This window comes from Barbatula barbatula, assembly GCF_947034865.1.
Source record: "Barbatula barbatula genome assembly, chromosome: 5".
NCBI lineage: Eukaryota > Metazoa > Chordata > Actinopteri > Cypriniformes > Nemacheilidae > Barbatula > Barbatula barbatula.
The window spans coordinates 115,537-133,130 of NC_136769.1; the positions used below are offsets into that span (position 1 = coordinate 115,537).

The window sequence follows — 17,594 nt, forward strand, 5'->3', positions numbered from 1 at the left end:
AGAAAATAAAGAAATTCTTACAAACTACTAAAGGAATGAAGAGAGTGAAAGTTGAAACTTTCTTTCCAGATAGGCAAAGATTCCTGGATTCAGTTAAAATACTGAGTAAAGATACAGGGGATGATGGATTCACTGAACAAGAAGTCTTTAGGCTTAAGAAAATAGTGCATAAAATCAAAATATTAAATGTTAAATGATGAATTTGAGATGGCATAATATCTTTGTATTTTTATTTTTGATATGTTGCTTTGTTCAACCTTTTTCCTCTACTAATATGAGTAGAATTAAAGTGGGGACTTTGAATATAAATGGAGCAATTTTCAAAAAAGAGCTTTACTCTTTCAGTTGATTAAACAAAAGAGAGTTGATGTCATGTTAATACAGGAAACTCATAGTGACTGTGCTAATGAAGTGGATTGGAGGAAGGAATGGGAAGGAGACATTTTTTTGACCCATAAAAATTCTGTTAGTGGGGGAGTAGCAATACATTTTCGGAAAAAGTTTACGCCAGTATCGTGTCATGTTGAAAATGTTGTGGATGGGCATCTAATGGCTGTGAAAGCTCAGTTTGGGAATGTGAACTTAGTTTTTATAAATATTTATGCTCCCACTTTAGGGGTAAATCGAGTGGTCTTTTTGAATGAAATTGATACACTATTGTCAAAATGTAACACAGAGGATTACATGTTTATGGGTGGGGATTTTAATTGCACAGAAAATTGCAAATTAGATAGGAATCATAAAGAGCCTCATATGCCCTCACAGAGAGCAATGGTCAAGCTTGCCAATATACACGATTTGTGTGACATTTGGAGAGTTTTTAATGGAAATACAAAACAGTATACATGGGCGCAGACTAGAGAAAACTTTGTTTCAATGGCTCGGCTAGACAGATTTTATTGTTTTAAGCATCAATTGAGAATTGGTAAGAATTGTGAAATAACACCTGTTAGTTTTACTGATCGCTCCATTGTGGTTTTTGATTGTTTTATTGTTAATATAAAGTCCCAAAGTGCTTATTGGCATTTTAATGTTACACTTCTTGAGGATCAGTTTTTTAAAGATGCGTTTTATGATTTTTTGGAAATCTTTTAAGGAAAGTGAATGAAAAGTTCTTATAGCACATTTCAACAATGGTGGGACTGTGGAAAAGTTAAAATACAGCAACTGTGCCAGCAATACACTTTCTATGTTTCCCGGGACATTGCTAGATCATTAAAAGAGCTAGAGACTGAAATTGTTAAATTGCAAAATTTGACGGAGTCTACAGGAAATCAGAGTTGGAAGGAAGCTCTTAAAACCAAAAAAAGAGCAATGAATGACCTGTTAGGGTTGCAAGCACAATGAGCATTGGTTCGCTCACGCTTCCAAAATGTAGTACAGATGGATTCCCCAACTAAGTTTTTCTTTAGCTTGGAGAAAAAGGGTGGCCAAAGTCGGTATATTCATACACTTTTGTCAGCTAATGGAAGAGAACTCACTGATTTTAGTGACATAAGAAATAGGGCTAGACTGTTTTACACTGATCTATATAAAAGTGAATACAGGGAGGTGGAAGATCTAGAAAAACATTTCTTGAAGATCTACCTAAGGTTTCAAAAGGTGCTAATAATAAATTAAAGAAACCTTTATCTAAAAGTGAACTTTATGAAGCTTTAATGAGCATGGAAAATGGTAAAGTACCTGGGATGGATGGTCTCCCTGTGGAGTTTTATAAGAAATTCTGGGATGTTTTAGGAGATGATCTGTTGGCAGTTTTTAATAACAGTCTAGCTGAAGGGGTTTTGCCAATAAACTGCAGGAGAACTGTTATTACTCTTTTACCAAAAAAAGGGGATTTAAGAGATATAAAAAATTGGCGTCCTGTTTCATTATTGTGTTCTGATTTTAAGATCCTTTCAAAGACTTTGGCTAAGAGGGTCAGAGAAGCAATTGGGGAAGATATCCACATTGATCAGACATACTGTATACCAAACAGATCAATATTGGATAACGTATACTTGATTAAGAACATTTTAGATGTTTCCAGTCTCTTGGAGATGAATACTGGGTTAATTTCATTAGACCAGGAAAAAGCATTTGACAGAGTAGAACATCTGTATCTTTGGAAGATGCTGGAGGGGTTTGGGCTTGATAGTACTTTTATTAATATGATTAAAGTTTTGTACCGGGACATTGAAAGTGTTTTAAAAGTTAATGGTGGTTTAAGTGCACCTTTTAAAATTTCACGTGGAATTAGGCAGGGCTGTGCCTTGTCAGGTATGTTGTATACTCTGTCTATTGAACCTTTGTTAATCAGAATCAGAAATATGATTGAAGGGTGGAAACTACCTTCGTATGAAATGTCTTTTAAATTGTCTGCTTATGCAGATGATATTGTTGTTTTAATACATGGTCAAAAAGATTTAAATGTGTTACAGTCCATTATTAAGGATTTCAGTTTGATTTCTTCTGCGAAGGTAAACTGGACAAAAAGTGAAGCAGTCGCTTTTGGAAAATGGGAGAATGGACTTCCTACTTTACTGAATGGACTGTTATGGAATAAGAAAGGGTTTAAATACCTTGGAGTTTATTTAGGTAATGATGAAATGTTACAGAAAAAGTGGGATGATTTTCTGGAGAAAGTGCATGGACGACTTGAGAAGTGGAGATGGCTGCTTCCAAAGTTATCCTATAGAGGAAGAGTGTTAATAATAAACAATTTAGTGGCTTCTGCTTTATGGCATCGTTTGGCTTGTGTGGATCCCCCTGTTGGACTTCTTGGAAAATTGCAGTCTATTTTGGTCAACTTCTTTTGGGATAAACTGCATTGGGTACCACAAGGGGTGCTCTATCTTCAGAAGAAGGAAGGAGGACAAGGTTTAATACATCTAGCAAGCAGATGTGCAACTTTTCGCTTTCAGTATATCAAAAGATATCTAACAGGACCAACAAATCTTGTTTGGAGACATGTAACCAGCACTATTTTAGGACAAGCTGGTGGTTTAGGCCTGGATGTTACATTGTTTTTAAATGACTGTAACAAAGTGTCCATTCATGGTTTGACACCTTTTTATAAGGGACTGTTTAAAGTTTGGGGACATTTTATTAAGCAGAAAATGAAATGTAATTCTCTTTTTTGGTTGTTAGAGGAGCCTTTAATTGATGGAGCACAATTTGATGTGTCTTGTGAATCAATGCCTGGTATAAGTCATACCAGGAGAGGATTGTTGTTCAAATTGGAGAGTTTTGTATAATCCACCATTAACAAAAAGAGCTGGAGTTATTCAGTGGAAAATTTTACATGGCGCAGTTGGTGTTAACTCTTTTGTACAGATGGGTTGTCCCTTTTGTGGTTTGAGGGAAACAATTTTTCACTGTTTTATGGAATGTGATAGACTTACAGTTTTATTTGATATTCTTACGGTGTTATTTTCTAATTTTGGAGAAATGTTTTCTTCTAAGCTTTTTATTTTTGGACCAAAATATACATTTTCAATGAGAAAAAAAAGTCAACTTTCGAATTTTATTGTTGGTCAAGCTAAACTTGCCATTTATATTAGTAGGAAAAATAAGATTGAAAGTAAAACAGGACAAGAAGTAATTTATGTTTTTAAAGGTCTTGTGAAAGCGAGAATTCTGGATGATTTTAATTTTTATAAAGCCATGAATAATTGTGATGCTTTTGTTGATCAGTTGTGTTACGAAGATGCTCTTTGTACTTTATGTGAAGGTGTTTTAAGATTTTCAGTTTTCTTTTTGTAGAATTGTATTGAAGTATGTGGTGTTTTTTGAAGATGTACGTTAAAGTTTCTATATGTGGATACCATGTTGGTATTTTTTGTAACTGTAAATTATTTTTACATGTTGAACTGAAGTGAACAAATATAAAGTTTAAAATAAAATCAAATCTCTGTCTTTGTCTCTCGGTCTCTCTAGCTATAATCCTAACAACACAATCTTGTAAATCCTTCCCAACACTACAATGACTCTTCATTTCATAGTTAAAGCTTTCATCCTTTATTCATCAAGTTTCCATATTGACTTCCATTGTTTATTATTATTATTTTGGATGAACTACGTCTGTAATTCTGAAGAGGCATAAACTTCCTTGGACTTGAATAACCTTTTAAGTTTTGCTTATAGTCAATGTTTTCTTGTACAGCTGCTTTGTAACAATGAAAATTGTAAAAAGCGCTATATGAATAAAGCTGACTTGACTTTTAAAATAACACAATGTCAGGGTACATAATTCAAACACTAAAAAACGAAGATGCTAAAAGATACCATAGAAGAATCACTGTTGTCTGTACGGTTCAGCGTTCGGTTTCTTTAAAGATTCTTTATAGTGATAAAAGCTTCTTTAGAGCTGGGGTCTTCAACGTTGTTCTGCTGCCTGAGTGGATGTTTTTGTCAGCACGCAGGTTTAAATTGCAATACGCAAGAGCTTCAATGAGTCTGCACGTCTGTGCACGTGCGCACCTTTAAGAGAACACTGGATGAAATACTTTTGTACCCATGGTTTAAATATTTAAATATAAAAAGTTGCCTGGGAGTAAACAGTAATTAGCGAACCCATTGCAGTTCCCCCATGGACACCCCATGGGCAGCAGACCCCCGGTTGAAGACCAATGCTTTAGACTATAAAAGGTAAGAAATGGTCTGAGGAACCTTTTGTGGCACATTTGCTTTAAAGACTGTTCAAAATATTGCAGAAACTGTAAAAGAACACTGATCATACGAGAAGACAAAGACGGACACAAAAAGCAGAAAAGAAAAAAGAAACATACTGATGCATGGTAATACTGTATTCATGGGTCAGAAGCATATTAACAGCTTTCTAGTACAACAATGTTTTCATATTGGTCATTCTTTTCATTGCGCTTTATTTTTAAAAGAATAAAAAAATGATAGCGATTGTTCTGAAGACGGAGATTTGCACAAATGCCGACGTTTTTTTCTTGAAATGGTGAAGGAATGTTTGTCAAAACGGAATGGCAGGTGAATCCCTTCTCAAGAGTTCAGCTGAGACATGGTGCGGCTCATAATGTCACGTAATGTCCATCTGCAGCGCAAACGTCTTGGAGGTGACGATAAGAACACTTTTCAAAAGAACAGACACAAGCAAACACACGGCAAAACTTTCACTCACACGCCCTCTCTCGCTCGCTCACACAGGCACACCTTCAAAGGCAACAGATGTGTGGTCTCCATGACAACAATGTCTCTGTGGCAACCGGAACACCACATTCCACGAGAATGTTCAATGATGTCACAACGGGGTCGGCATTCTGGTCCTCCTTCAGGTTCTGATCAGTGATATGAAGAATAATCTGAATCTATGGATTAAAATACTGACGAAAACGATCAAAGAAATCAGGATTAAAATACGACACAGAACACACGGAAATACACTGCGGCCAACTTGGTCCCTCATTTCAGTCTTCTGTGTCCAACACACCAAATCTCAGCTCCAATAGAAAGAACTAACAAATGTCAAAGATGGACTCAAACAATGGATTCGAAAGTGAACTGAAGGCAGTTAGCGTTTCATCTGCTTCGATTGTTGCGTGTCCTCCGATGGAAAACCGCTACATACCAGTTTTCTCATAGTTCCTAGTGTTTTAGATTTTTTTGTTGAGAAAGTTTTTTTACATTCCAAAACGTCTCCATGGCAACTCCATCCGTAAGCACAATGGTGTCACACAGGCAGGTACACAGACATCTTCCTGCTGAGACACGTGAGAGCACAGATGCAATTTCTTTTCAAATAGCAACACCATTCATAGCTTTTTATCAACATGAATGTGAACATACTCACGTCTGATGTGTGTGTCAATTGTTCGGTGTGTGTTCACCCTCTCTCCGACTGCTCCAGATATGCAGCTCCAGGTTTAGCAATTCTATTGCTCTGTCGAAACAGAACAGCACACACAGAGTAAAACAATCAAATCCGGTGTGGACACGTTAGTGGTGAGCCTGGGCTCTCTTACCTTGTGCTTTGGACACCTCAGAGAAAAGTTTTCTTCATTTAGAGAGCAATCTTAAGAAAGGAGAACAATTGAACATAAGGGGTCACTCAAACGATCACAAAGAACCTGTCACAAACACTAAAGGCTTTCACGTCTCACCTGCCTCGATGGCACAAAGGTAGTGGTACCGGTGTGTGCAGCCTTTACTGTAGCAGCCAAGTGTTGAGCCAACCATGTCGCAATGAGTGCAGCTCTGAGGAAGGGCAAGAGAAACAAGCAAACATAAAAAATACGGCAATTCACATCTGCTCTAGCCAATGTCACATCATACAAACTCACTGCGTCCCTGGCACCATCCAGCGCCTCCTGAAGGCCGTAGAGTCTGCCATTAACTAGATAAACGCCGCTGGTCCAGACGATGCAGCTCTCGTGGACCCACAGCTCCTCAGGATCTAGGGGCACCAGCGGGAGCTGGGCGAGCTGGCCCATGGGACCCATGAAGTCCAGGCTGGGCGGAGGAGGCTGGAACGGCAGCGATGCTTTGCTGTTGATAGGGATTCTTCCTGGTAAATCTTCGCTGGATTTGTGTCTTCTTTTAAAGCGAGGATGAGACGTGAGTTTCCGGTGCTGGGGCCTCTGCTGTGAATCTTCTTGCTGCAGCTGCTTCAGTACAACTACGCTATCCGCATCTTGCACTTTTGATGCTCCTGTACCACTTGCCTGTTGATCTGCTTGCTGATCCCGGCTGTGAGTGGCAACCTTTGAGGCATAGCTGCTGGTCTTAGTGTTCTGGAAAGGCATTTCCTCAGGAGAGGCGGTGCCAACAGTAGTGGCCAGAGATGTTGGGTTTGTTGCTTGAATTGTTGTGCAATTGCTGTCTGTAGACGATCTGACATTTTGAGGGTCTTGCAAACGGCTATCCTGTGGAGGGGAGTCTCTTGAAACGGTCACATTGAGTCCTGTGGCGGTTGGCCCGTGGTAGGACAAGGTTTGGCGGATTTGAGGTGGATTCTTAGGAAGCTTGGCGACATACTCAGCAGGGTAAAATGGCCCATAAAGATCCCCGAGATTTTTGTAATTAGCCCACTTCTGGCAAAGGCAGCATAAAAGACGGCCAGTGTGTCCGGTCTCTGCTGTCACAGGCCCTGGTAGAACAAATCCAGATGAAGGAAGTGTCTTCCCTGACTGCAAAGCAGAATCAACCTGCTCAGATACCCAACTTTCCTTGCTCCTTTCATTTTCCTTTTCTCTTCTTACCAGCTGAGATGACACTGATGTGTTTAACAGGACATCCACCCCAAAATGACCTGCTTTGGCTCCACTTTTGGATTTCTCTTCCTCTCCATTGACTATTGTACAAACTGCCCCAATCTCTGCAATCTTTTTCTCCACATGTATGTAAGGGGAGAAAACGTTATTTCTGGCATCTGAGAATATTCCACAAAGGCCCATGTTTCCCCTGCTGCTAGCCTGAACGTCCATCTCCTCTTTGGAAGACATTCCTCTCCTCCTCCTCCCCTGCCCGCCACCTGAATCAACAGCTTCATTGCCCTCTTTTCCTTTTTTCTGTTTGTGTCTAGCAGGCTTTACGTCTTCCTCAAGCTGGGTTTCTTCATTCTCTGTGTCCACTTTCATCATCTGGATTTGAACTGGAGGCTCCACTGATGGACAGGGTTCCTGGTAAGGTGGAGTTGATGTTTGTGGCACGTCACCTGCAAAGTTTGAGGCTGGATCACACTGGGGGGGAGTCGAAGGTGAGGCAAGAGGGCCAGCAGGTATGCTAGCTGCTGCATTCTGGATTGGAGTTTGTGCACGTTTCTGCTTGTTCACACTGCCTACCGGGCGTCCTTTTTTCTTACCCGATGGAAAGTAACCTTTAGGCACCATGTTATCTGATAGTTTGGACTCTGAGCTTGATGAATTGAGAGAGGTCATCTGGTGCTGAGGAGCTCTGGAAAGATGGTGATGCCCAGGGCTATGACCAGCAGCGGTACCGTAGTAATCCCCAGCGGCATATTCATCGAAGCCCATGCCAGTTTCTTGCAGTTTTTGCCTGAGCAGGTTAGCAGCCGACTGCTCACCGCGCCTGGTTTCCAGCTGTTGGTAGGTGTTTGTGAACTGCTGTATGTCAGACAATGCAGATGAGGATGGAGGAGGAGATCCCTGCACAGGGCAAGGCAATGGAGGTGGAGGTGGCAGGGGTCCTAACAAAGTAAAGTCATCCTTGTCATTTTCACCCACCAAAGAGCCAGATGATCCAGCAGCACCTAATCCAAAATCAAAATCTTTTGGCAAACCTCTGAGGGCACCACTTGAGGTTGATGTTGCTGCCACCGGTTTAAGAGACTGAGAATCACAAGGGTAGGCATCTTCAACTGCTCGATATGGCATTAGATCGTTTAACGTAGGAGCATCATCGAGGTAAGATAAACAGCCCTCGTCTCCCTGAGCAACACTAGAAAACGAAGCGCCACCCTCAGGATCAGGTAAGTCAGAGGCATAGAGAGATACGTCTAAGTAATCAGAATCTACGTGACTATTAATGGATGTCATTTTCTTTACGCTGGGAGTGATTTTCTGCACGATGGCTTCCAGTTTGAGACCACGACCTTTTCTTGGGGGAAGAATCTTTGTTTTGCACTGCGGAGGCGAGTTAGCATTGGATTGCTGTGTCGTAGGGGAAGCCAGTTTTGGCTGAGTATCAGTGTTGCCAGAAGAGTTGTTGCTTACATGTCTAGAATCAGAGTGAGACGATGGAGAGTGATAAGATGGTGCTGGTCGCTGAACTGGACCATCATGATGCTGCCTCTTAGCTGGAATAGGAGAAATAAAGGATCTCACTCTCCTTCTCATGATTAAGGGGTTTGTTTCAGCTGATCCTCCGCTTTTGGTGAGTCTCTGGCCCTGCTGTCTCCCTTGGGATGCCTTATTGGTGTGCCCAGCCAGGCTGATGCCGCCCTCCGGAGTCAGTGAGTGGAAAGATTTGGCAGATTCTTCTGCACTCTTCTTGTCCCCTTCTCTTAGTTTAGGAAAAGTATTTGTGACTGGCGGAGAACCAACATGCTCACGAGGGACTGCAGCGGGTTCTGAATAAACATCCCACATTTTCAAGTCAAAGTGTGAAGCAGAATAAGAGTGCTGTCGAGATGATACGTGATGCTGACTCGGCAGAATATCACTTGGAGACTGGGACTTGTGTTCAGTTAGTCTCTGTGAAACATGCCTGTCCATATCTTTCAGCCTGTATCTGTCAGAAGTCCAGTCAGGTTGGTCTTGAGGAGGTACACTCGGTGAAAAAGCTTGTAATTTGTTAGGGGAGGGTGTGGTTTTAGAATATGCTGTACCTGTGTGGAACGGACGATGAGGAGTAGAGTGGGACATAATCTTTGGGCCGTCCATGGTGTCACTAAACACATAAGTTCGGAAAGCATCCACAGCCTGGGAATATGACTGGTGCCTCAGATTTGAGGACATTTGAGTAAAATGCGTCAGGTTGCTGGCTGGTTCACAGGTGCCTTTGACACGATTGATCCTTTCCGAGTCAGAACCGACATCTACAAAGGGGTGAAGGGACTTGTGAGGATGCATAACGGCTGGTGTGCTGCAGAATCCATCAGCGTTATGACCTGCATGATCAATCTTTGGTGTGTCCTCGTTGTTTCGCTCATTCTTTACCTTTATATCCTCCTTGCTGCAGTCTTGGTCATTTGAAGATGAAAATGATTGCTGAATGACTGAAGGGCCAGATGTTCCTCTGTCTCTCTCTGGTGTTGTGCGTCGCGAAGGAGACACGTCACAGATAACTGACCGCCTTCCTGAAGATGATGTCTGACTAATAGGACCAACTGCACATGTTAACGGCTCATTTTCTTGTAACAGCAGTTGCTCCACAGCAGAGGGAGAAGTGCCATATTTTGATGCTTTCCGATGCTGCAAAGAATAATCAGCTAAATTAATGTGCTTTTGGGGGGCTCCTGTTGGGGGATCTGATGTTTGCTGCATGTGGCTGGGAGACAGACTGGTTTTGCCTTTTTCTAAGGGCATTTCATGAGTCAGGTTGGGTCTTTGTGCTTCAGAATCCCAAGTGGGATGATGTGGGACTAACGCCAACTTTTTATCCGGTCCCTGATTTTGACTGAAATTTGGTGTTTTTCCAGTGGTTATTTGATTGAACAGGACATTCGTTCCAGCCATTCCATGCAAGCTCAAATTTTCAATCGTACTGTATGGTAGTCTAGTTTGATAACGGTGATTTTGAGATCGATTACCAACGCTAGATTTCTGATCAGGATGTCCGTAGCGTCTATCTAAATGATGACCTTGAAGGACTTCTTGCAAAAGACTGGGAAATGATGGCTGAAACTGAGAACTGCTTTCAAGATCTTTCGATACAACCCCTCTCCCACCTTCACCAGCAAAAACACTAATGTCCTTCCTGGCAATAGATCCATAGCTAGCCTGTAACTGATGATGACTGGGGTATCTATTTGTGCCCGCTTCACTCGCTGGTCCAGACTTTCCCTTATTCTTTGTGCTCATGCAGGTGTTGTAATGTACCTCAGGATTATTGTATTTATACAAATGGCCGTGTGAATTATTTGGGGCTATGTTCTGGCCACTTTCTTCTTTAGGAGACACATCATATGGTGAAACATATGTTTCCATGCAGATCTCCCTGTCTCCATTGTGATTTCTTGTCTCTCTAATGATGCTGACATCATGTTGCTCTTCAGGACAGCCTTGTTTGTTTGGGTAATGAGAAACTGCACACCGTGAAGACTTGGCTGCTGAGTGCTTACTGGATTCAGCGTTCATTTCAGATCGTGCAGAAACGATGACCCCAACACCTCCAACGTTATGCAGCTCGGAAATATGTACGTGTTTATTTGGATCCTCACACTTCTGGGCATCAGTCTCCGCTTTATTCTGTAAGGGAGATACAGAGTGTACTTCCCTTGCACAAGTAAAACTATTCCCTAATTCTTCTCTGTGACAGGGAGGATCTCCCATTTCAACCTCATTTTCTTCATCTTTAACAATCTTCTGCCCCTTCATTACATCATTATCGGCATGACCAATGTTTTTTTCCGACACACATTTCTGATGTGTAGATTTAGTAGTAGATGGAGGCTTTGTGCTGGGTTCTGCAGGTGTAGGAACAGACCGTGGTGGTGGTGGTGAGGAATTCTCTGGTGTCTTTGATTGAGAACCAGAAGCCGGTTGTTTTGAAACCTGCAGATCTAACCCATGCTGACTATGTTCTAACAGCATGTGGGTCTGCGATGATGGGTAGCTGGCTGGCCCGGATTCACTGGTAGTTCCATTTGCCTGTTTGATTTTTTTATGCTGATCCCCCTTAGTTTCAGACCTTTCTACATTTGCTGCGGGCTGTCCACCGACACTGGAACTTACACATTTATTTTGGATTGCAGGCACTAACTGAGATCCCTGCTCTCTGCTCTTTTTCTGGGAAAGCACAGTGTCTGTTAGCAGCATGTGTTGCACTGTGTTAGGCAAATTCTCCACTTGAGATGTCAGAGCATTGAGGCTATTTAGACCAGCGTCAGCGTGGTAAAGCGAGCCGTCTTCTCCTGTCCCCCCCCTATGAGGCCCTAGGGCTGCTCGGTTCTGATTTGCGGCCTGTTGACCCATCCCTGCATTGTGGCCAAAACCAACTGTATTCAGACTGCTACCGCAACTACTGACGCTACTGTTAGAGCTAGGAGTTGGGCTCACTTGAGGCACAGCCTGCAAAAGCCGTCCGTGGCTTTGGCTGCTATGAACATTTAAAACAGAGGGCTGGGATGACGCCTGCATCTGGGCAACTGTACTGTTTCCCTCTGAACTGCCCATGAGTGGAGAGGATGAAGAACTGCAGCCTGGAGACTGTACAGCAGATGGAGCAGGGGAGGGATTGGATATGGGGCTGTAGTTTTGATGAATGCGAGTCTGTTGATTTTGGGAGTGCATTGGAGATTTAGGAATGTCCTGGGTGGGGGGTGGAGGCAGAGCAGGACTGGATTGGATGGAGGAATTGGAGATTTTTGGGTGTGCAGGGGGATGATGCAGCATTTTGAGGGAAGGGTCATAACCCGCTATGGTGTTCTGGGAGGCACGCTGAGATTGAGGGGTATGCTTGTGAAGGGACTGCGGTGAATATGGCGTGAGAGTAGCAGAAGAGTAGCTTTGTCCCACATTCTCACAGTTGTTTAAAGTAGATGCACTTGGATTGGAACGAGTAGGTGAGTTATTCATTTTGGCATCCATGCTGTTGCCGCTGCTGCTCATGTCGTATCTTTGTGGTGGGGAGTGATACATTCCAGTAGAGCCCGAAGTTGCATTAATGGGAGCATAGTGACCAAACTGGGAGGGTACTCGGTTACCGGAAAGAGAGTATGCCCGATGATGTTGTAATCCTTGATGGGAGAGATATTTCTGACCATGCTGGCGTTGTTGCATTGGAGTACCTGATTGTACTGGAGTGTTATGGGTCATACCATATTGCTGGGAGGGAGAAAATGAACCAGCACCACCACTGCCGCTACTACTACTACTACTTCTAGCAGCCCCAACTCCAGACGCAGTGTTTGAGCCGTAATCCATTGGGTAAGGAGAAATTATTCCAGACGACGACCCCGAGCCAGATAAATGTTGATACTGATGTCCGTCCATGTTTGTGTACCTAAATCCTGCACCATATCCTCTGCGACTTCTTTCCCTTCCACTTACTGAAAAATAATAGTCCATACTCTCTTTACCGTAAGAGCTTCCACTGTGAGCATTTCCCTGGATCATCTCTCCAGTCACCCTCCTAGATCCATAAGAATGTACAGGAGAAGCATGTAGAAGATGTTGTTGGCTTCGCAGGTGCAGGTGCTGCCCGTGACTGTGCAGGTTAGGTTGAGCTTGCTGCATGGCAGCATAGTCCTCCGAGGATCTGGGGGAAATCTGAAGGTCTGAAGTGTGGGACGGATACGGAGAACTGATGACACTTCCTCCCCGGCTAAATCCTGGATGAAGTGGTATTGGACTGTTAGGGAAATTCTGCATTTTCTGAGTTTTGGATGAGCTTTAACTGGCAATTCGTTTTTGAAAAAAATCCAAATGTTAAATTGGAATGTTTTCTTTCAGCTTTCCCAGAAGCTAAATATTGGTACAAAAAATCATATAAACATGACTTAATACTTAAGATTTCAAAAAGTGAAACTGTAGCCACATATGTAGTGGCAATGCAGGAGACACCAGCAAATGTCTGCCAATTCAAAGTGAGTTTTAGAAAATAAAACAGCAGATCCGATGTGCTGCTTGAATTAGAGAAGTAAATGACACGAGTCAATGAAAAATATAGCAGCAGCACATTCATTAACAAAAATGGTGTCACAATTGCCACTACGTGGCTTGGCACGATTTTCAAAGGGCTGTGTAAAATAAAACTGGTTTAGTGTTGTCACAAAATGTCTCTGCCAGCCAGAAAGTAAAAAATACCTCACCAAAAACACAACTCAGTTGAGTCTTTGCCTTCTGGTAACTGTGCAAATGTATGTAGCAGCCATGCAGTGGGATTATAACAGTTCATTGATAAAACATTTGGCACATATATTCACTGAAACTGCAGATAGTATCAAAAACATCAAGAGTTTATGATCATGATTTATGTGTAATGAGGATTTTATGCTCTCTCCAGTCATGTTTTCTTCGAAATTGTGTTATCAAATATCGCTCAGATCTATCCAAACATATGACGTTTCCATATAAACTCTTCATTCCAGCAGGATCCCTTTCTTCTCATTTGTTTCTTTGCTGGTCCAACTCTTATCCATTATCGTCAGTATTGGTGGTCCGTGGCCAGTGTTATGCCATCCAGTTGCCTGTACAGTGGTGTCCTCTCACTGTTGTAGGTTTCTTTTTTTGAGAGGGTCTGAAAACAATGAGAAAACACAGCACATAAATAATCCAGATTTTACCGCTTTTGTTACATTCATACATCATACATTCATATAACAACTCAAGTGAACTTCAAAGGAACACAGGTGTTCAAACAAGTGCTTCCCAAATTTGGACCGACGGTAGAAAGACATATAACGTAATTCTGAAAATATACTTATATTAAACATAGAACATGTGGTTCAGAAACTCAGAATATGGGAAACAGAACAAGAACGATTAATTCCAGGAAATGTCAATGGTTATGTTCAATCCTGCTGCTGGCATTTTCACTGTCACACAAAATACAAATAACCACACAAATAGTATTGTTGACATCATTTAAAATGCTGTATACGGTCCTTCAATGAATTCAAGTTAGATTCAAAATCACACTGGAAGACCTGGTTTTCACTGTTCCTACACTTTTAGAATTTTAAGAATAAAAAAAGATAAGAAACTTAAAATGATACATATGGTATTAATTAACATTTGAATTCCTTTCTTTGCTTGATCCAGTCAGACACATTTAGCTAAAAAAAACAAAAAAAACAAAGCTGCTTCAAAAACAACAGCTCCACATAAACATTTAACCATATATACAATAAAGCATATAAAATGATGACAAAACTAATTCTGTTCAATTGTATGTTGTGTGACACCGTATCTACACCCGTTACAACAGGTACATGGCGACCTGCTTGTTCTTAATGGGTTCCGTACCGAGCTGTATCCAGTGTGGACAAAATATACAGTTACAATGGGTTCTAATCCTTTTCTTATGTCTTTTGTCTTGTCGCGGCACCCCGGTTGCGTCCGGTGTAAACATGGTGTGACAATAAAAAGCCATGTCACCAACCAATGTTTTACCAGAGGATCTCAACAAACTCAAAGACTAAAAGCAAACCGTTAAACATTATCGTACCACGCATGAGCATCACCACTGAGCAACGGCACAATTCTGACCATCGGCGACATGTTTCACAATATATCCTGATATGACACTGTAAGATCACTGTGATCTAACCAAACCAATGACACAACAACAACCCTTCTACATCTTATAAGTAACATAATAACAAAACTATTGCCCTAACAAATCAAACATATTATACGAGTCTCATCCGTGAATGTGACTCACATTTTCATGACTTGCTTGATTGAAGTAAGAAAATTATTTAACTATGACTTGAGAGCAAGTGACTTGAGACTTGACTTGATTTAAAGTGAAAGAATTGACAATGACTTGAAAAATTCTGTTTGTCATCATTTGGCCGTGGTTGTTTTTTATTATTAGAAATGTGATCATCACTGATAGGCCTACGTAGGCCTCATCTCATAAGTACATATATTGTGGAATTTGGCTATAACAGTGGCATAGCCCGAATATTTATGTTGGGGGCATCTTAAAATGAAGGGGCTTCTCTATATTACATGTAGGCTATATATTAAATGTGCGCAAGTGTTTGTGTGGAAGCTGAATAGCAGCTCGCTTAGATTGCATTACAGGCTGACATGGACGCACGCGCCGGTGCAATCACTTGCACTTAAAAAACTCTTTAAAAACGTTTTGGTCATACTGACAAGAATAAATTCATCGTTCAAATCTGTTTCTTTGTGTACACTCACAATAACAAAAAACTATTTGTGTTGTAAAATAATGAAACCAGTTCAAATAGAAAACAAATATTCTCGGATTTAAGATCGAAGTCAATAAGATGATCCGAGATTCCCATCACTAGACTGTGCCCTATAATGGACAGCACAAGTATTACAGCATCATATCTATAAAACATATAATAGGCAGATTTTCAGTCACAATACTTACTTTATAAGGTTGACATTCTGTCATTTCCATGTCTGTGTAAACATATGAAAACGTGTGTCTGCTGGAACCAAACTTCAAGCACGTACCATAGGCATGTGATCATCACTTAAAATGTATTTATATTTACAATTGATTTTCCTTAACATATGTATACAAGTTCATCTTTTCTGTGCAAAAATAAAACATGTATCGAAAGAATTGACCTTTTAGGACTTGACTTGGGTGAACCCTTGACTTGAGATTTGACTCGAGACTTGATGGTTAAGACTTGAGACTGGCTTGGACTCGACCATAAGTGGCTTGTCCCCACCTCTGAATGAAGTAAGTTAACAAAACTCAGACAGACAAAACCATGACACATGTAAACTCAAGGAAATACCGTCGTCATCACTTGAGTTATATTTCTCTACTATTCATAAACATGTTGAAGCATTTTTCAAAATGCAGAAAGAGAAACTTGATTTAACTGTTTTTCAACATTCACAATAGCATCACCTCCATCTTTAACCCTGACCAAACCACACACAACACATCCAATCAAAACACTGGATAAAACAACATTCTAGATTTACTCTACATATCCAGTCCGAGGCAAAGCATGCTGGGAAATACCTTTAGCCCAACTGTCCTAACTCGAAACATAGACATCAAGTTTAATTTTCCACATTCTTTCTAGCAACTTTTACCAAGTCTGAAGAAGAAGAAGAAGAAGAATGTCTGCAGAGATCTCATCACAACATCACACTCTATGAGTCTTCTCACGGGTCCCGTGCACGCGAACGGTGTCATTAGTCGCGTGCACGCGTGTCTATCACCTCTCATACAGCAGAAATGAGTTTGTGGCCGCAGTTTTCTTAACTAATAACCCGACACAAAAGGTTCAATGACAGGCGTATAGTGTTTGTGTGTGTGTGTGAGAGTGTTTACTGTTTGTTTGTTTGTTTGTTTGTTTGTTTGTGTGTGAGGTCATCGGCGTCAGTGATGCTCTTCACACTCGCGGCGGTCTGCAGTGTTATTTGGCCCTTTTACCCGAGATTCGTTGTTATCGTATAAAACATGTTTTAATAATGAACGTCCCGGGTCAGATTTTCAGTTGAGATTGTGCACTGAGATTGTGTGACTGTTTGTTAGATTCAGACCCGATCTGGCATTAATTATGGAGTCACGATCGTACGATACGATATCGAGCGAGAAACATCGAGAAATGAGCTGAGCTCGTCCATCATCGGTTCTGCGTTTATTTTTTCTTCACTGCACATTAGCTTTAGCGCTTTAGCATCTGTGCAGAAAACTCGTTCCAGAAGCGAAATCGGTTAGGATTTACAAACGCGTCGGAAACAAATAACGCGACACACGGCGCCAGACATTGAGTGGAAATAAACAACGGACTGTAACGTTAAACACTATGACTGAAAGCACTCACACATCAACACAAATGGCTGGTAATGTGACGATGTTTTTACCGGACAGGCCCGTCTGATCTCCACGGGCTCGAGTCCCGCGGCCCGCCGCTCCGACCGCACCGACCCGCGGCTCACGCGCCGCGCACAACCGCCTCACGGAACCGTCCGGGCCTCAGTATCCAACAAACACGAAGCCCGTTTCTCTCTCGCCGTTTTTTTTTCTTTTGTCTTACTCACGTCAGGAAACGAAAGAGAGGAGCTCGAGCGGTCCACGCGCTCCCGCCCCCCTCACGCGCGCACCGCATCCATCACGCACACGCGTGTGACGCGACAATAACGCGATGCCACATCTGTAATGCTTTACTGACGCCTCAAATCCTCGCAAGTCGCGTCGACGTTCAGATGTAGTCAATGTGCTCTCGTCACTGGGAACATCAGACTCTATATGAGTATTATCATCATTATTATTATTATTATCAGGGTTCTGAA

At 41.7% G+C, this 17,594-nt stretch overlaps 1 protein-coding gene across 4 annotated transcripts; it reads right to left on the bottom strand.

Annotated features, from left to right (window-relative positions):
* Window positions 1–4,767: 4,767 nt before the first annotated feature.
* tcf20 (transcription factor 20) lies at window positions 4,768–17,453 on the bottom strand. Of its 4 annotated transcripts, none has more exons than XM_079456315.1 (6): window positions 17,126–17,453; window positions 6,291–13,869; window positions 6,111–6,204; window positions 5,973–6,022; window positions 5,801–5,890; window positions 4,768–5,711 (listed from the first exon to the last, which is right to left on the bottom strand). In XM_079456315.1, the coding sequence occupies exons 2-5, from the start codon at window positions 12,999–13,001 to the stop codon at window positions 5,834–5,836; spliced, it is 6,912 nt and encodes a 2,303-aa protein (XP_079312441.1). In that variant the 5' UTR covers window positions 13,002–13,869; window positions 17,126–17,453; the 3' UTR covers window positions 4,768–5,711; window positions 5,801–5,833. The 4 variants fall into 4 exon arrangements, with proteins under 4 accessions (XP_079312441.1, XP_079312440.1, XP_079312443.1 ...); XM_079456314.1 differs by having other exon boundaries at window positions 17,166–17,430; XM_079456317.1 differs by having other exon boundaries at window positions 5,797–5,890; window positions 17,166–17,430.
* Between the last annotated feature and the right edge of the window lie 141 nt (window positions 17,454–17,594).